The 21,088-nt window shown below is 36.8% G+C and overlaps 1 protein-coding gene across 1 annotated transcript in view; it reads left to right on the top strand.

Moving 5' to 3' along the window:
• The window catches only part of FBXO11 (F-box protein 11), a 45,422-nt gene that overhangs the window by 12,721 nt on the left and 11,613 nt on the right, over positions 1-21,088 (top strand). The window contains exons 4-8 of the mRNA XM_083118807.1: positions 2,216-2,775; positions 11,776-12,020; positions 12,852-13,155; positions 14,086-14,389; positions 20,067-20,287. Of these exons, the coding sequence (XP_082974933.1) occupies positions 2,216-2,775; positions 11,776-12,020; positions 12,852-13,155; positions 14,086-14,389; positions 20,067-20,287 (1,634 nt within the window). The remainder of the gene's footprint in view (positions 1-2,215; positions 2,776-11,775; positions 12,021-12,851; positions 13,156-14,085; positions 14,390-20,066; positions 20,288-21,088) is intronic.

The raw sequence follows: 21,088 nt of genomic DNA, 5'->3' as shown, positions 1-21,088 counted from the left end.
TTAGTTATTGGTACCACTAAACGTGTGTTAAATTTCTGATATAAAATTTACAGATACCCATAACTAATATTGTAATGTAACATAATATTAAAGGCACAAGGACATTGAATGATTCATTCACCCCCTTAATTGATGTAAATGACAAGGTTGGTGCAGTAAGTTTTGATTGACATAAAGTCAATAAGTTTTTACTTATATGTATTTAGAAATTCACTTAATAATTCTGTGGTATTGGTATCGAAAAACATTTGTTGCATTATAATCACCAATACTGGCCAGTGCTTTTCCTAAGTCAAAAGTGCCTTGTGGAGCCTCCAAAACTGCAGCATGAAACTTTTTCAAAGTTTAGTATCCTGGAAATGTGAAATTATGAATGTTTTGTATCAAAACTGATAGATTGCTATGGTACAGTTTCAATGGAAACTTTATACATTATTATGATATATAAGTACAGTAGAACCCCAATTTTAAGTTCCTTGGTTTTAAATTCTCCATCATTAAACATTCTATCTCCATGGTCACAATAGACCAAAATGCTATAAAATTTTCCTTCATTTTAAGTTCTTTCACATTGGTCCCCTGAAAAACGTAAAACTGAGGTTCTACTGTATTATGACTACTGTGAATTGTTAACAATATTCAAATATTTGCATCGGTTGGAACCAGTAAGAGTACCATCACTGCTAATGTAATTGGTTCAAAGTAATGTCAACCCTATAATTTATATTCATAAAAATTGTATAACAATGACAGAATTCTGGGCTCCTTTTTGGCTACGAAGGCTGCTGGAAATGTTGCTGCAATCAATATAAAAAAAAAAGGTCAACAATTTGGTGTGCTGAGTGGGAACTGGTGTTGTCATGGTGAAGAATAATGTGATGATTTGGGTTTGTTTTATGCAATTCGTTGATAACCTCTAGCAAACAAATTGTTGTATACCACTCAGCATTTACAGTCCTTTGATCTTCTGAAGCTATTGTTCCACATGTCCGGTATAACCGAAGAAACAAGCAGTCATTTGCTTGGCAGCACTCCTCGAACAAACAACTTTTGTTGGTTTCGGCTCACTTTGAAACACCCAAACAGTGGATTGCTGTTTAGTTTCGGGTTTGTATGAATAGATCCAAGTTTCATCCCCTTTAACAATGTAGTACACCAAATTTGACTTGCCTTGGTTGAATTTTTTTGAGTATTTCTTTACACCAATTTACACAAGTCTGTTTTTGAGCTTCGGTCAAGTTGTGTGGGATCCAACAGCTTTAAAGTTTCGGTACGTGCAGATGACCATACAGAATCGTATGTATTGCTTTCATGTCAATGTTCAAGGATGGCTGAATCTCTCGGTATGGCACATGCCAATCTCTCTCAATCATTTCATGCACAGCATCAACATTACTGGCAACAACAGACGTGGATGGATGACCTTCACGAAATTCATCACTGAGAAATGTGCGACCACGCGTTAATTCGGAAAACCAATTGTACACAGTCGTATTGGATAATACTTCATTCCCAAAAGCCAAATGAAGTTGCTCGATGCATTGTTTCAGTGTTAAACTGCATTTGAAATCATAAAAAGTCATTGCCCGAAGTGTTATAAGAAATTTCCTTTTCTCACACGAAACTACTACTTCAAACTGCTGTGAAAAATAAATGAATAGGCTTAAACAAACAATCAAAGATAATTTAAACGTAAAAAAGGTATATTCTTCAGATTTTTATAATAGCAGAAGACTAGCGCCACTGTTGGTGGTAGTTGGCAGAAACTTTTCCAGCAGCCCTCGTACTAGCTGATTACCTGCTGTTGCCTGGGTATTTTTTTATCCCAATCTTCTATTAGCCAGGAAAATAATGAATAGTGTAAAATGTTACTAATTTTATTTCATCGTGAATGTCACCGATTAGCTTAGAGACTCCGAAAACTATGGATTCGACACTAATCTAGGTCATTTGTGGCATTTTATTTTTCACCTATCACTTCCCATGTCGAAAGGTGATGAACTTGAACTTGCTGGAACAAACATACATACACACCCACACACATACATCCATTTTTATATATATAGATAATCATAGAAATGTTGGTTCAGTAAAATTATGACCAGTTTATTGATAAACCAATAAACCTATATCAGCCTGATTTATCTGTCTCATCCCTAATGAATAACAATCAATTTTAGTACAGAACTGTTAACATTTCTTTAATTCTTTGCAGGAAAAACCTTTACCAGAATGTGTATGAGTACGACCTTCCTCTCTTCAACCCTGCACCATGTCGCTTTGAGTTCATCTCCCTGGAAGATTCGGAGCATGCCAATCCATGGAAGGAGAGCTTTCGCCAATTGTATCGTGGTGTTCACGTGCGACCAGGGTACCAGGAGATGCAGGAGCAGTTTCCTCAGCAGTATCAGGGACGGAACCTTGCATACTTCAATACAGTTCAGGCAGCTTTGGACTATGCTGACGAACAAGACAGTGTGTTAGTGTTTCTACATGCTGGAAATTATCGTGGTGAATTTCTGGTTATAGACTCCAATGTGACAATAGTGGGTGCAGCGCCCGGGAACGTTGCGGAAAATGTTGTACTCGAACGTGAAAGTGAATCCACAATTATGTTTGTGGAAGGGGCTAAGGAAGCTTATGTTGGCTATATAACCCTCAAGTTTTCTCCTGATGTTACTTCAACTGTACCACATCACAAACATTATTGTTTGGAGATTGGAGAAAATTGCTCACCAACTGTGGATCATTGTATAATAAGAAGTACATCTGTTGGTATGTATCTGTCAAATGTTATTATTTATTCTATTTCATATGTGGTAATTAGTGGAAATCCATGCTAATTGTAGAGTGGTGACAGTTGAACAGTACATATAATGTTTGAAATGTCATAGTTTCAACCATGAATTTAGATTTAATTACTTCTATTATATTGCTTTCACTATTCACTGTGAACAAGTTGACACATGGTACACAAATTAATCTGGAGGAGGTTTGATCAGCTCCATGTTCCAACTGTCTTTACTCCTCCCTTATCTTCCAGAATTGAGGGCCAAGTTCCAATTTTGTAATTCCAATACCATCACACACACTTGTGTTCTACATGAATCAAATTCTCTACAGATTTTGTGATTACTTACAGCATTTATTGTGCAAATTGATTTTTATCCCACTCCTATAACTTGACAAGTTTAAAAACAAGATGCTGCAAATAGCTGTTGCACACTTCACACCACATTTCCCCACTCCATTCTCCACGGCGACATTTGTTCGCAGTGTTGCAACCTGGAGGGAGCGGAATGGTCCGAGGATTTTCAACGAAATTTATATTCGCTTTTTCCTGGGCTGTTTTCTACCAGTCGGAGTACAGAAATTCAGTTCAACTTTCGCCAACGACTCTTTTCCTTCTTTTAAAACTTGGCCTTCCTGATGGCGCAGTGGTAGCGTCGCCACCTTGTAATCAAGGGGTCCGGAGTGGTTTGGATCCCACTTTAAACTGTAGGTCCAGTTCCGATTAGCCTTACTGTGCATAAAGTGGATTTAAATCGACAAATCAATCCAATCGAATTCTTTTAAAACTTGAGAAACCATCCATTTAGATATTCCTGTGGCGGCGATTGTGGACTCGACAACATTATACTTAAGTTTATGTAAATCCTTCTGATTTTGCAAATATGTTGTAACATTGTAAACAATTTCTCTGGCCTGTCCTCTAAGGGGCTTTCCAGATCAGATTGTGGATTTCGTTGGACCAGGCATGATTTGATTTTTGCATTTCAAAAATATGCAGCCAAGAGTAAAGAGCAAGAACATTTCAGTGGTTTAAAGAAGAACACTCCACTCGGCTTTAAAAAAAAAAAAAAAACAGGCCACTGCTCGATGTCGCACTCAGAAAGTGAAGTCATTCGCGCGTGCGTAATACTACAGTTTACGATCCGCTCACCGCACGCATTTTCAAAGACCGGATTAAATCAAATGAACCACTGATAAACTGATATAATATGAGCCGGCACCGTCAATGTACACAGTAAAAATCGTTCGTCATATTTGTTTTATCTTAATTTAGCTGAGTTGGCATCACTGGTACTCTCAAGGCCAGACCAGTACGTAGAAGAGTGGTGGGGAGAATGACGTAATAGGAAGTGCTCAGCAGCGATCTGCACATATTGGGACTTGTCAGGTTATATATGTTTATGAGAGTAGGTTAGGTGGGTCAGGTTTGGCATTATAATTATTCCCCTCCGTGCCAAGAACCAAAGAAGAAATACTACAAATAATGCTATTTGTAATTAAAGAAAATATTCAAAACCATGATAGCATGGACAGAACAAAGATTTGGAAGGCTGTAAGAGACAAGGGAGTGGAGGAAGAGATAGTGTGTAGAGTGCAGAGCACATACAAGGCCAACCAGAAATGCGAGAAGAACAGAGTGGTCATTATAATTAATGGACTAAAACAGAGAAGTGCTCTTTCCCCACTGCTCTTCATAATTACAATGGATTCAATTAACGAAGAGTCGGGGAAGAAAATAGGAGAGGAAGAGATGTTGTTCGCTGATGACTTAGTAATATGGGGAAACCGGGAAGAAGTACAGAGACAGCTTGATAGTTGGAATGAAATCAGAAGAGCATGAATGGAATTCAGTGCAGAGAAGAGCTTGGTGCTAATAACAACAAAAAACAAAGCCAGAAATGAACGAAGAATTAAAGATGGGCTCTGAAGGGTTGAAGGTAGTGGAGAGCTTCAAATATCTAGGAAGCATAATTGAGAGAAGTGGAAGAATAGATGAGGAGGTAAACAGAAGAGGACAAATGGGTGGTGGTCTATGTCAAAGTGTTTGAAGATTAATATAGAACAGGGATGGGTGTACCTATGAAGTGCAAGAGTGTAATATGTATATAACACATACTATGTGCCAATAATTATGTATGGAGCAGAGACTTGGACAATGACAGAGAGACAAAAGAAAGATGCAGGCAGTGGAGATGAAATTTTTAAGGAGTATAATATAATGGGGAGATCTGACAGGCAGTGGCAAGGGGGGGGGGGGGGGTGAATATTCAGGACAGGATAGATCAGGTACAGATGAGATGGTTCGGGCAGAGGATGGATGCATAAAGACTACCACACCAGTAAGAGCTTACAATGCACAGGGAGTGGGAGGGAATCAGTCCAAGGGGGAGACCAAGATGTCGGTGGATAGAGCAGATAGGGGAGAGTATTAGGAGAAGAGGACATGATTGGAACACCATGGAAAGAGAGGAGTTGTGGAAGACCAGGAAAAAATGGAGAGTCTTGATATCTATGCTGACCCAGCCAGGAGCAGGAAACTAACAGTGAAGGGTGATGATGATTCAAAACCATAATACAATCATATAAAGAACATGTAGTTCCAGGAAATGAGGAAGGTGTTACACCATTTTGTATTATTTTTTTCAACTAAATATTTCAAAAATCCTTCTTTTAGCAAGAAAAGTGGTGCAAATATTGTAAAATATTTTGAAGAAGCTTGGCAGTGGATACTTATAAGAATTAATCATTTCCTGACCATTCTTTCTGATGTAATACAGATTCGAAAACCATTTTTTTTGGTAAGTAAACACAATGTTATGTAGGGAAAAAAGGTAAAAGACTTCTAATAATACAACAAAATTGTGGCACATAAGCAAGTTAGGATTTGTACATAGTCAGGACAGATTTGAGATGAGATGGAGCTTCACCTTGGCTTCACTAATGCCAAACCTGACCCCATCTAACCTACTCTCATAAATCTCCTTACTGTCATAGGGTGGTGCTAGTCTTTGAAGTGCTTTAACATGGATGCTGACTGCCAGTTCCTTTCAGTCAATTAATGACTGGTTCTCTCAACCAGTGTTTCTGAAAATACTACTACTCAAGTGGGTTTTCAATTACATATGCATAAAATTGTTTTTGAAAAATTGTCTAGAGTAGAGAGAGTGCAATCAATGGTTGGGTCCATGTAATGGGACCACCAACCTGCCTTCACAGTTTCTTTACCACTGGCTTCAGTTATTCAACTGCAAGATTGGAACATCTTAGTTATGAGTTTGATCCCTTTATGTAATGTGCAACAGAACAGAACAATGAAATATGTATACCATGTTAAGCAACTATTTTTACCTTGTAGGCAGCTGTTTGCAATATTTCATGCTATTGGTAGTTTCTGTAGGTAAGAATTTATTTGTGATAATAGGATTTGAAACTGTCCACAAGTCAATATGTGTGTATACTTTAGTACACAGCTTAATCTATTAGATTGCCATTTTAGACAACTGCAATTCTGGATCTAATAAACAGAGTAAAATTCCCATGTTATGTTGAATCTTTCAAAGGCAAAAGCATTAACTGTTTGGAATTTTCCCGATATTGGACACTGGGGGATTTATTTATATTTTCCTGGTGAATCACTGCTTCAATACTTCACTAACTTCATTGAGATTATGTCCATGATGAAATTCATGAGAAAAACCAAATATAATTCCTTATCATAGAATTGAATTCAGAAGTTCTGGCTTCAGAGCAATCAATTCATGTTCTTTACTTGTCAAACTTTGAAATTTGATGTATTGACATGTTTTTGAACACACCAAAAAATATTTCAGCTTACAAAATGCATTTCATTGCAAAATAATAGAAATATTTGAAATAATTTCAGGTAGTATTAATTTTATTCCATAGTCCTAAATGGCAGATATATATTTCCCAGGTATTTTAGTTTTAGCATCTGACTATGTTGCAATTCAAACTTATTGTGGCAACTAAGTTGATGGCCATCTGGCAGTTATCGTAGTCACACCAGTGGTACTTAAATAATCAAGTCTAGTTTCAGATACATCATGATACAATGACATAATTCTGCCCCTAAGAATAGACATAATAATTGGGCAGAATAGAATTGATGATGTGGAGGAATTTTACTATCTTGGCAGCACAATATCTAATGGTGAAAAATTCTGGACAGAGATCCCAAGTAACATACAACAGGCAAAGAAGCTTTTATCAAAAGACAAAATTATTAACTTCTACAATAGATTTGGCTATAAGGAAATGTGTGAAACATAGTACTACAGAACAATGTTGAAGATCAAAAGGATAGACAGAGGTTTTGAGCAAGGGAAACCTGTGGAAATCTATCATCCAGAGAATATTGAGAATGGTAGGCCATATCCTGAGACATGAAAACTAATTGAAAGAAGAATGGAAGGGAAAAATCATTGGGAAGTCTGGGATGGGGTTTATCAAACAAATTGCTAAAGCTACAGAGAAATGAACACATTAATCTTTAGCGACCCAAACCTCGTGCACTTGTATATCTTTTGAAGCTGGTGCTTTTCAAAGTTGCTGCAAAGTACAAAAAAAAATCATAACTCGAGAACTAAATGAGAGATGAAGTTGGTTTTGTTCTCTTTCTTAAAGACAGGGCTCTTAGCAGAAGTAAAATTATACATGACATTGTGCCTCCCAATAATTAGTGTTAGAAGAAGAAGAAAGTTGAATATTTTTTAAAAAAAATGGCATTCTGTGTTTCACTCAATAGACAGAAGTGAATGAAAAGCAATGTAGTATGTAGCAGTGGTACATTCGTAGATCCATGCAGTTTCGTTGAAATCAGACTAATACTTCTTGAGTAAAAAAGTAATAACATTTCATAAAGCGGCAGTGTTGCCAACCTAGAGACAGTGTCTGGAATTTCTGTTCTAGAATCGGCCCAATGGATGCTGGATGAACAAAATTTGGAGGGAAGCACAACAAAAGACCACTCTACGAGTATATGTAATGCACATGTCACAACACAGAAATTAAGGCATTTGGGAATTTTGCGTAATAACTGTAAATTCCGAACTTGGACATTTGACCCACTTGGACCATTAACGCTCAATTAACATCTATGCTCAAGCACAGTCCACTCACAGTCAGTGTGTATCAACACTAGCAGTCTGGTTTCTCTCTGGTCAAGGTATAATCATCGTCAGTCTGGTGTTGGTTGCTTGACAGTGTACACCAATTTTTCTGGTAATAGAGCCTGCTGATTGTGCTAACTACAATGTTGAAAAGATTTTCAAATATGGACTGGCCTGTTACAGCACTGGCTCGCTTTTCTGTCAGTTTTGGCTTATTGCAAGGATGAGTGAATGATGATGAAACTGATGAAAGGACATCACAAAGAACATCCATGCCCAGACCTCGTTTTGAACCTGAGGCACCTGGTGCTGTAGCACGCTGTAATTATCATTCGGTCACGGATGTTGGCTATTATAAATATAATACTGTTTATTGATGTTATACTTTTGGTTTGAAAGTGGCAAACGTTTATTTGCAGCTACAATGTGTAAAACTGCAAATATCAACAATGGTAAACCCTACTTTGTCAGTCTAGTTTTGGCATGAATATTTTTGGGCTCGTTGTTTCATATCGACATTGTTCACCATTGCTTTTATTCGAAAGTTTCCGACACAGCACATGACAAATATACATCAGGTTGTAAGCCTAGTTTCAAGAACCAAAATTGCTACACACATCATGTGAAGTGTCTTCTCCTTCAGTTTAAAAGAAGAAGGGAGAATAATTTTGTATCATTTTCTGTAAAATAAGAACAAGTTCATTATTAATCTTGATTCAGAGCAAGATGTCAAGAATGAATGGCACACAAAAAAATGACATCGTGGTTGTATGGAGGAGGTATGACCCTCAATACATTAGCTTTTTTATTTAAGGATTATTAATTGATGCAACAAGCTGAAAAAAGGTCGTAACAACTGGTACTCATGGATCATATTTGTGGTTAGTTCCTCATTAATAATTTATAATTGGTTGAAATTGTAATTTGGTTTTTTGTCAGTTTTTCTTCTTTTTGAATTTGTATTACTGGGGTTCATGAAAGTGCATATTTTGACCGCTATTCTATAAATATTATTTGAAAAAAAATAGTTTGCCTCCATTGCCTCCATCAATCACTTTTATCTCTGCCTTTCTCTGTGTTTCAATAGGTCTTCGACTTTTGGCCATTCATTTTCTAAACACCAGACTGGGCTACTTGCCCTTTGCAATGAGGCCGAAGACTGCTACTGGACTGTAGGTTGAGCATTGCATGTTCAGATCCGCAATCAAGCTTTGGTCCGGTCAAGCTCTGCTCTGCTCACACTCAGGTCAAATATTATTTCCAGTTGTTTGTTTCTGGACCATGAGCAGAGCGTGATTGGAGTGAACCTTGACTAGAAAGCTGGATGTGAATGGTTGTATTTAAAAATCATTCAACAATATTTGACTGGAGCGTGACCTGAGCATTGATGTGAATCAAGCTTAATTGTCTGATGTCACTTAAAATGTTGCTTTTTACTCATTCTTACATTTAGAATTTAAATGGCTCAAAAAGATACAGTGGTTGAGAAGTTACAGCCTTTTATCTTCAATTTATCCCATAGTAACAAAAGGGTAACATCGGGCTTTTTCAAACTGCGCTTGTTAATAATAGTAAAAATGGATGTATTCTTTTGTAATTTGAGTGTATGATACCTTTAGATATATACTAATAAACAAAAAAGAGAACTGAGATATAGTGTATCGTTTTCAAGAAATGGCACATTAATTGTTGCCGTGTGCTACCACGTTTCCCCCATAATCCTTAATTGTCGGACATTGTTTAAAATGGTACTTTTTACTCATTCTTGCTTGTAGAATTTAATTTTTTCAAAAAGATGCAGTAGTTAAGAAGGTATAGTCACTTTTATAAATCTATCCCATTATAATAAGAGGCATTGAAGGGAAAATAAGAACTTCCAAACTTAGCTTGTTCATAATAGTACAGGGTGTCTACTCACCTGAAATTCCGGGAATTTTGTGTCAATTAGTGGTGCTGGGAATTATGCGTGAATTCTGCTTGAATTTTTCTCCGTAGATGTGAAAAATTGCAATTTTTATTAGTCCCATTGAATTAGTACATATTTATTAATGCCCTGAGGCATGTTTTTTCAGTTTGGCTTTTATTTTTATCAAGTAAGGAAAAGAAAGCTGTGTGGAAAATAGAACCAGAACCAAATTATCTAAACCCGTTTACTTTGTTAGTGTCCTTTGCAAAACAATCTGTCTGACATGCTGAAAATTATTGGAAGATCAGATATCTTGAAGTTGATTGGCCATTTTGAAATTCTTACACAATTAGCAATTTTTTGTAGATTACTGTCTCCGGTAATTTTCATGGCTTGTGTTTGTGGATATATTTGTGGTCTGAGTGTGCGAAATAGCAAATTAAACTCCACGCCTTAAATTAAATATATCATTCAATTGAATTTAATTAGAATTTTTGGATACATTCGAATCGCACATTCCCTTTATATTGTGTGTGAGTGGTGAGAAGCAGTAATACGTAAGGTTGAACTAGTGCTTATATACCCTTGAATTTTTAGAAAGTCCGCCTTGAAAACTGGGAATTATACTTAAATTTTATCATGATCCTAGAGTGGCCACCCAGTAGTAACAATGGATTGTTTTGTAAATCAAGTATGTCATACCTTCATATGTATACTAAAGATAAAAAAGACAGAACTAAATTATTATCTGTTTTTTTTTCAAGAAGTGGCATGTTAATTGCTGCTACGTTGTGCTGATTTTGTTTGAAACCAACCATCCCAAACTGCATAATTTGGGTGATTTAATTTAAAACCAGTTGGCCACTAAAGGTTAATACATCAGAAGTTGGCTTTTTCACATATGTGAGCAAGGTTTTCATAATTCACTTGGTAACTTCAGTGTCTTTTGCTCATTGATCATTGAAACACATGCACATTTTCGCCGGACCCTGTGGCAGAGTGGTTAGCAAATCATGCTGCGACGCCAAGGGTCCCGGGTTTGAATCCCGCTCGGGCTTGGTCGTTTGTGAATGTCCCTTCATCAATTTCATCACTCATCCCCATCTTCGCAAATTAGCCAAGAGGCACAAAACGCAAAGTAAAATAAACTAAATCAAATCAAAACATGCACATTTTGTATACCAATGCTTTCATTTAAAAATAATTCATAACAAGTCAACTGTTACTTCAATTTCTTCAGGAACCATTGTGAATTTTACGACATCATTGAAAAATACTTCCTCCCCATCAAAGATCTTTTTTTTTTCTCCAGGGGCATTCAAATCGCACAGTAACACTACAACCTATGACCTTATTCTTATCTGAAGAAATACTGGAAAACTTGAATAAATTTCATGTGGCCATCTACTATTGATACTATATCATACAATTTACTACTTGAATATTATAAAACTTGATTAAATTCCAAAGATTATTTTTTTCATGTCATTGAAGAATTATCTCTGGGTATGTCCTTATGAATGATAGACAAGTAAAACCTATGTGTATAAGTGTAATTGTTTTTTATAAGTGACTGTCTTTCCGAAATATGAAATTTTGACCCCCATTACCAAAGGCACACTTCAGGTTTTCCAGGGAATTTAAAAGAACTTTAAATAAAAAATACTAGCAACATTGGTTAATCGGTAAAATGTTTTAAAAGATACTAACTTTCAATGTTCCTGTTTTAACCTTTTAAATGTTTTACCATTCAACCAGTGTTGTAAGTCTTTTGTAATGTTTTGAACATCATGGAAAGCATGAAGAGGGCTTTAGATAATGGGGTTAAAATGTCATATTTTAGAAAAAGAATTTCTGGTAAGTGTCTTTATCTAATATTTTTGTTTTTGATGAACAGTGATTATGTGAACATTCGAGAAAGTGTGTAATTATTTCTTTTTATTTCAGTTGGTGCAGCGGTATGTGTAAGTGGTGTTGGAGCAAATCCAATTATCAAACATTGTGATATTAGTGATTGTGAGAATGTTGGACTCTATGTGACTGATTACGCACAAGGAACGTATGAAGATAACGAAATCAGCAGAAATGCGTTGGCAGGGATATGGGTTAAAAATTATGCTAATCCCATTATGAGGAGAAATCACATACATCATGGACGGGATGTAGGTATATTCACCTTTGATAATGGCCTGGTAAGTATAATGATTTATTCTCTGTGTTTCTTGTTAAGTGTAGCCTTGTTATTTAGTCATACTTGTACTAAACCAAAACATATTTTAAAAATAATATGTAAATGTGCTGCAATTATTGGTTTATGATACCAAGTTCCACCCTAAATTTCAAGGTTTGTATTTCATCTTTGTGTGTGTGTACAAAATGAAAATGAATTTGTCTTTATCATTGGTCAATTCTTCATTATCACAAGATTATTTTTTAACCATTACATTCTCACATATGTATACCAATGCCTTGAGGTAGGATGCAAACCCAAAGCCTGTGGTTGTTTCACAAAGAAAAAAATATTTCATCTGTCAGATTGCATGACCTGCACTGACTCAGCGTTGCCAGTTCAAAACATGAGATTGATTGCAGTCTATACATACTTTGATAATCTCTGTTTTTGTATCACCCCAAAATGCAATTGTATAACCTAAAATGTAAAAGTTATAGAGTTTCAAAATGTGTAAGTTGTATGGTGGGTGTCATGTATTTGATTAACACCAATTAACATTTAATTGATAGCAGCTCAAATTTTATTACGCTTAAGTTCATCTCAACTAGTGAATTCTCATAATGAAGCTTAATATTTTATTCATGTGATTGTGTTTATGTTTAAGTTCATAAGTATAAATAATGATAAAAAGTAATTGTAATTTCACAATCATCTTATCATTAATTATAATTCTGCAAGCATTACATGTGTACTCTTTGTAAAAACAGTATATATGTTGTAAAAACTGAAAAAAAAAGTAACTTTCTTATATTTATTATTTGTAATAAATGTCTTATATTCAATTTTACAGGGTTATTTTGAAGCTAACGATATCCACAACAATCGCATAGCAGGATTTGAAGTGAAAGCCGGTGCCAATCCTACTGTTGTCCATTGTGAAATTCACCATGGACAAACTGGAGGAATCTATGTCCATGAGAATGGGCTGGGTCAGTTTATTGACAACAAAATTCACTCAAATAACTTTGCTGGCGTGTGGATTACATCAAACAGCAATCCAACTATTCGCCGTAATGAGATATATAATGGCCATCAAGGAGGTGTGTACATCTTTGGTGAAGGAAGAGGATTGATTGAGCATAATAATATTTATGGTAAGAGTTGTATTTATGAAATTCAATATGTTGTTCATTTGATTGTGTATGGATAACTTAATATGAGGCTTTGCGAACATATTGTGGCTCAAATAATGCTCTTGAAATTTATGTTTGTATTGATACACGAGCTTTGAAGTACACCATGAGTAGAGGCACATATTTTTGGTAAATAAAAAAGCAAAATTTCGGTACAAAAACAGAGTCAATTTCGGGATCAAAAGCGGTAAATAAAATGAAATTTCGCTGTTATAGCGATAAAAAAGCACCATATAAAATGACATTTTGGTTTTTAAAAATGTGAATATAATCCCAAATTTGATTTTAAAACTGCACTATTGCACAAAATAAACATATCCCTTCTAATAGCACATTAAATCATTTTCAGGATATTAAGCTTGTTCCTATATAAATGAGTCAATTTTTGCTTCTCAAATATTTACATCAGAATTAAACAATTTTCCGTGAATTGGATAACTCACAGGATACTTCAGACTTCAGAAAGTGTCGTGTCGGTATATAAACGGTAAATTTCATGTTTAAGAGTCTATTTCGCATTTTGCAGTTCATTTCGCATCATTTCATGACAAAATATAGTAGGAAAATGTACCTCATACCTTTCAGAAACATGAAAAATTAACATTAGAATGTGTTATTTCACATTTTGTGTTTTCGTCAAAAACGAAATATGCATGCCTTTAACCATGAGTAATTTGATTGCTGTCATAGCTATATGTGGTAACAGGAAGTGAAGTAAGCTTCTGATTTTTAATTCTTGTTTTATTCTTGATGCAAAATTTATTAGTGTTCCAATTCAGTTTCATGAATTTCAACTGATTTTTTTGTCATGCTGGTGCATCAGAATCTGCAGAATTGCATTGAAAACTTTTGTATGGCAATTTTTATATATATATATTTCATTTCCTTCAGGTAATGCATTAGCAGGCATACAAATCAGAACTAACAGTGATCCCATAGTGAGGCATAATAAAATCCATCATGGGCAGCATGGAGGGATCTATGTTCATGAGAAGGGGCAGGGTCTTATTGAAGAAAATGAGGTGTATGCAAACACATTGGCCGGCGTGTGGATTACGACTGGTAGTACACCTGTTCTTCGGCGGAATCGTATTCACAGTGGGAAGCAAGTGGGGGTCTATTTTTATGACAATGGACATGGGAAGCTAGAAGAAAATGACATTTTCAACCATTTATACTCAGGAGTCCAGATTAGGTAAGTTATATTTTCATTATTATTATTTTATGAAACAATGTGCATAGGGACAGGGAGGGGAAACGGCTCTTTTTTCATTCCCTATGAAGATGAAATGGGTCGATCCTTCTGCCGCAGGTTCAAACAACAAGTGCACTGTTGCCAAACTGATTCTCTCTAAATGTTGCCTTCCCTAGAGTTGGACACAATATGTGTGATGACAGGTGTCTGATCACCCTTCCCCTCCACAAAAACGCAAGTGGAAAATTGACAACGAGACACGATCACCATTCGTTTCTTTGCCTACACATTTACTGAATCCTTCCTAGTTGACGGGAACGAAAAAAAGAAGGGGGACTTGTTTGTAAAACCTTTTCCTTTCTTCTTGTTTGTAACGTTGAAAATGGAAAAAATTAAGGATTTGCCATACTGGATGACAACTGCACTTTTTCTTCAATGGAAATTCGTTTAGATTCCTAAGGAATTATGATTGGATGTACGAGAGTTCTATTATTTTTAATCTGAAGTTTTTTCACGAACGCTATATCATTTGGTTATCAGAATGAAGCTGAAAACGCACAAGCTAAAGTGATAATTTTTTTTCTATGGGCAGTTGGGCCGATATTTTACTCAATGATGGAAAAATATTTGTGTCAAATCAATTGGGTTGGGGCAGGGAGGGGCGAATTTGGGATAAATGATTCTTCTATATGAGGCAGAGAATGTTTTCTCTATGCATATTGCGTGACTTGTATGTTGTAAAGTGATGGGGCCAGGAAAAATGAGTGAATAAATGAGGTGTGCTGCAATATTTTCTGAGAGCAGCCAAATTTAGTGCATATCTAAATGTCATTAAAATGCGTATTTGGGCCAAAAGAACAAGGGGCTGCCCAAGCATGGTGCTGATCACATCAAATTCAATATGTGGGGTAAAAACAGCCGGAGCATGGTGCTAAACACACCATTTCCCACACATCCCCTACCTATATATGCATCACGGCATGGTGCAAAGTGCATGGGAAACTTTACCTCCACCTTTTTCTCATTTTCAGGGGGGGGGGCATTTGCTTTTTCATGCTCTCTATGGTATGATCAGTAGTAGTGTTGGGCAATATATCGTCCAGACGATATATCGCGATATTGAAAAAATATCGTCCAGACGATATCAACTAATAGACGATATATCGTCACGATATTTTGTTGATGTATCGTCACGACATTTTAACGATATATATCATGGTGATATATCATCATGATATTTTAGCGATATATATCATGTCTGCGATATATCGTCACGATATTTGGCGTGGCAATATATACCGTGTCAGCAACATATCGTCATATATAGGTGATATATATCATGTTGGCAATATATCATCACAATATTTTAGCAATATATATCATGTCAGCATGTCACGATATTTGGTGATATATATATTGTGGAGACAATATATTGCCGATATCACAATATGGAAAAAATATAGTATCGTATCATCTGTGACGATATATCGCGATATCAAATTTCTGATATCTTCCATCCCCAATCACAAGTCTTGTAATTACTGAAAAGTGCCAAGTATTTCTGCCCCGATTTTCTTTCTCGCATGGAAGTGAGCACCTTTGCACAAGACATCTTAACCAATTAACATAAAGGCTAAAAGACTTTTCTCTGGCGTCTAAAATTACGCAGATGCTCTTCAACCTGAATGCATGCATTCAACGAACATAGCGTACTGCAAGTGAAAAAAAAAAAAAGACTCCCATCTTCCCCACATGAGCTCATTACTCGGGCACTGTGCAGAGCTATGCAGTAATTGAAGGATTGAGCCGCTTTCTCATTGTTTAATGTCCCGCATCGGAAATCTTGCTCATATGTCTGAAGCATTGACACGACAACATGGGAGAGCTTCAAGCAGTGATCCTTCTCCCCTCCCTTTTTTCTTTCTGCAACTTGGCCGCCCCACCACCTGTTTTTGCTCCTTCCTCCCATTACAAACCAGTCGGAGGGATGTATGCGAGCAGCAGGCAGCTGGCAACAGGCACCAATGTTTTGTCTCGAGGTTCCAGAGCTATGACTCATTCACTCGGCATTGTTTTGTTTTGAATCTTGCCTCGGAAGGTTGTTATACTTTGACGAGCACCAGATACAAAGCGAGGAGTTAAAAAAAAAAGACAACCTATTTTTTTCCTTCTTGTTCTTCCATCTGATAAACACCTTGAACACACAGAGCAGTGCAGGAAGGAAATACACATGATGCTAAGAATAATACAATCACCGCTTTTCTTCGGAACCATTCATGTGCTGAAAATAAATCAAGCAATATTAAACGTTGACGGGAAGACAAAAAAAAGGAAACACGTTATTAACGGGGAAACTATTGGTGGAAGGGGTGTTTGCCTCCGCAAGACTTCTAAATCCAATAATAAATCGTCAATTAACATGGATGTAAATAACAATCTGTGGCGTGCCCAAAGAGGGGTGATGGTGGTCTGGCCAGTATTTCTAAAAAAAAAAAAGAAAAAAGAGAAAAAGAACGTGAAAGGCAGGAAAAGATGGCAAAGTGAGGGCTGACCACTATAAAAAGTATACGTAACCCCATTCCACCTTTTGAAAACCCTACGTGCATCACTGATAATTTATTGCAACGTCTAATAAAGCGTAAGTTTGACAAAGCTTGTTTTGTTCACTTCATGCTGTTGGGCTGATTGGGACTGAATACATATGCAGCTGAAAGTGGAATCTGAACAATTTGTACGTCTTCAGAACATTTTGATTACAGTATATAAAGATGCTTGCTTGGCTTCCAGCTATAAATGATCCCCCCCTCCCTCCAATTACCTGGGACTGATAAAAATAACAAATAATTACCAGTTTACAGAGCAAACTGAGATCTCACACGATCAGATGCATAAATTGAACCTAATAGGCGGCAGTTAGAAGCAGTCATCCACCGTCCCTACCCTCGAAAGTGGGTCCTGTTAATCCGTCATTGACTTTCAAAGCACGTCTTGCTTTTGTCCTTAGAAATTCATTATCATACTTCTTTCCTGTTGTTAAATAATTTTTGATACAATATATCCCTAAAAAGTCGATTGTGTAGTCATTTCTTACTGACACTTGAGTTTCACCCCTCCCTTATGCTTTCCCACATTTTAAGTTTTTTATTTACGGGCCCCTGAAAAACGTAAAATCGGGGTTTGACTGTACATGTAACAAATTACTAACTTGATCCGCAAGACTTAAAGTTAGAAATTCATTTACATGTATTTATTATGATAGAAATTATGGAATATTGGTATTTCTGGCACATATACAATACATTTGCTCCATTGGGACTACAAAGATTGAATGTATAATGAGGGGAAATGTGAAATCCGGGAACATAAGATCAGGTCTCCAAAGTATGGTTTTGCACAATAGTATTTCAACTGCCTTGATCTCATCAGGTGGGACACCAAGGATTCCATATCTGGGCTGGGCATGAGTTTGTTTTGATTCTACGTATTCTTGATTATGCATTTTTCAGGAGACTGTGGCTAAATAATTTATAATTCAGGAAAATTTTATAGTTTGTTTTATTGGGACCAGAAAAGTAAAATGTACAAGTGTAGTGCGGGAATTTTCCTTCATTTGTAAAATCAAGGTTCCACCTATTAAATTTATTGTCCCTGTAATAAAAAATGGAATATAAAAGTATGTTGCTTTTTGCTCTGTTTATAGATTTACATTTTTTACTTTTTTTTATAATGTTGAGAGAACACAGTTTTGTTTTTCTTCCCTTTAGTATTAAAAATAAAAGGTCTTGATATCTAGGTGACTTGCCCTGTGTATTCTTTTCCACATGTGCAAGTGCACAGTATATTCCAGAATTGTCAAGAGGGTTTATTCCTTGTAGTTGGAAAGTTGAAAGTATCGTGCGTACTGAAAGTCGTGATCAACATGTACAAGAAGGAAGTAAACTGTACAAAAAAGAATCTAATACATGCCTGTTAAAGTACATACCTTTATCAGTCTTCAACATAATCACCATCTAAATCGACACATTTTTGCCAACGTTCTGGAAGTTTGAAAATTCCTATGTTGTAGAACTCCGTTCGGGCACGTCTGAGTATTCTCCTAACGGCAAGTTCCACTTCCTTGTTGGTGTCATATCTGTTTTCCCGCATGTGTTCTTTCAGAAAAGAAAACAAGTGAAAGTCAGGAGCCAGATCTGGACTGTAGGGAGGATGTCGAAGGAATTCACACCCAAATCTGGCAACTTCATCCCTTGTTAGCTGTGCTGTGTGCGGCTTGGCATTGTCGTGTTGGAGGATAACACTATCCCTGCCAGGACGTTTTTCACGAATAGCACGACGAAGTTTTCTCAAAGTGCGCACATAGTGAGCAGCATTGATTGTTTTCCCTGGAGTGAGAAAGTCCACGAGAACACCCTCCGAATCCCAGAAGACAGTTCCCATTACTTTGCCAGCTGATGACATTGTCCTCGGTTTCTTCTTTCTTGGTGATGTTTGATGTCGCCACTCCAGGCTTTGACGTTTACTCTCAGGCTCGTAGAGGTGGAAAATGGTTTCGTCTCCAGTAACCACACACTTCAAGAAACCCTCGCCTCCATCCTCTGCTCGGTACCGTGCCAAACGTTCCGTGCAAACATCTTTTCTGTTTCGTTTTTGTGCCGCATTCAAATCCCTTGGCACCCATCTGCAACACACTTTCCGGTAACCCAGTACACCAATCATCTCCTGGATAGCACTGTGCCCTACTCCAACAATGTGTGAAAGTTCCCTAACCGAAACACGCCTGTTCCCCTGGATGCGAGCCACGTTCCTGTTGTTCGAGGCAGTTCTCGGGCAGCCTGTGTGAGGGAGATTACTGATGTCTGTGTTTCCACCTCTAAAATGTTTTATCCATCGCCTGATGCTACTGGCAGCCATACACTGATCACCATACACTTCCTGCAATCGGCGGTGGATATCTGATGCCGATGCACCTTCCTTCAACAGAAATTCAATTACTGCACGCTGGCGAAACGACGTGTCAAACGGAGCCATTACTCGCTACTCGCTAATGTGCATCGTACTGCGCCGATCCCCCACTTTCAAGTGTATGTTGTCACAATAGATGGTTCTAACTGTCTTATACAGCGCATCGCTCTACGTGAACATTTACGTCTGAAATAAAAAATTGATCACGACTTTCAGTACGCACCAAGTAGTTTTGTTTCCTTGTACAGCCGTGATTTTTATGTTGTGTTTATTTTATGATTTTATTAGTGTTTGGGTGATGCATCAGAGGAACTTAAATCCATGCTGTTTTTGTTTGTTCATTAGATACAAGTGACTTGTTGAGGCAGTAAAAGTAAATAGGAAATCACTTTATTCAGAAGAAAGTTGGCGCAAAACCTAAACTATCTGTACTTTAATTAGAACATATAAAGTGTGAAGTAATTGTGCAATGAATTACATATTTTTTAGTAGTGACGCTCTGGTTTGCTGGGTCTCCCCAATTGCATAGTGGTCCTATTTCTGTTGCAGGCAGGAGTGGTTCAGATCTCACTAAATTGTAGGCTCAGTCCATATTAGCCATCTGAACATAGAGTGATATTAAAACAAGCAGTAACAATTCTGTGCAGTAATATAAACATGTGGAATATGAATCTTAAATGCTTTGTTTACTTATTTGATGCATTTCTTATTTCAGAACAGGGAGTAATCCCATAATACGAGGCAACAAAATCTGGGGTGGTCAGAATGGAGGAGTCCTTGTGTACAATGGTGGTCTTGGTCTGCTGGAGCAGAATGAGATCTTTGACAATGCCATGGCTGGTGTGTGGATTAAAACTGATAGCAATCCTACTCTCAAGTGTAACAAAATATTTGACGGAAGAGATGGTGGAATCTGTATATTTAATGGTGGGAAAGGTATGTATTGTTGAATTTTCCTTTAAATTTTTACTTGTAGTGATGGTAACTAAGGAAATAGAACATAATATCTTATTATTTATGGGGAATAAAAGATCAAGATTTAGATGCAAACATTGAACATATTTTGGGATCAAAGGTGGTCAATTGCCACTCCGGTGTTTCAATGCTGATTATAACCCTAAATTTGATTCAAAAAACTATGTTTATTACACAAAATAAACAGTTCCCTTCTAACAGCACTTTACACTTCAGCAGAAAGTTTTCCATCAGCAAATAAACTCTTAATTGTATGTGTAAGCTTTAATTTGCATTTTGTAGTTGATTTTGTGACAAAACATGGCAGGAAAATGCACCTTGTACCTTAAAGAAAAAGATAATTGAAGAGCAATAAACTAGTGTGAGTAAAAAATACAGGGTGGTCCAAAAGTGCAGAATGGGCCGAATAAAACCAAAATGCATGCGGTTATTGAAATTTTATGTGTACATGTAGTTTGGGGATGGGGGAAAACGTACCGAATCACTTTTGAAATATGGTCGCCATCTTGAAAGACATAGGCATGTGACCATGAAATTACACTGGGAAAAGCTCACAAACACGATGGTAGCATTCATTTTTGCAAAACTTTATTGATGTTCATGCTACAGGGTGTTAAAGAAGTGTTTTCAACAGTTTCTCTCATTGTTGCAGGATGTTAGAGGATATGCTCAATGTGTCCACCATTGTTGGCCAGTGTCATACTGAGCCAATTCACCCATTCCTGATTTACTTTCGATAAGATGTCGGGTGTGATGCTTGCA

This window comes from Lepisma saccharinum, chromosome 3 (genome assembly GCF_977018435.1).
Source record: "Lepisma saccharinum chromosome 3, izLepSacc3.1, whole genome shotgun sequence".
NCBI lineage: Eukaryota > Metazoa > Arthropoda > Insecta > Zygentoma > Lepismatidae > Lepisma > Lepisma saccharinum.
Note: the sequence above shows the minus strand (reverse complement) of the source record. Positions and strands in the feature narration are given on the sequence as shown.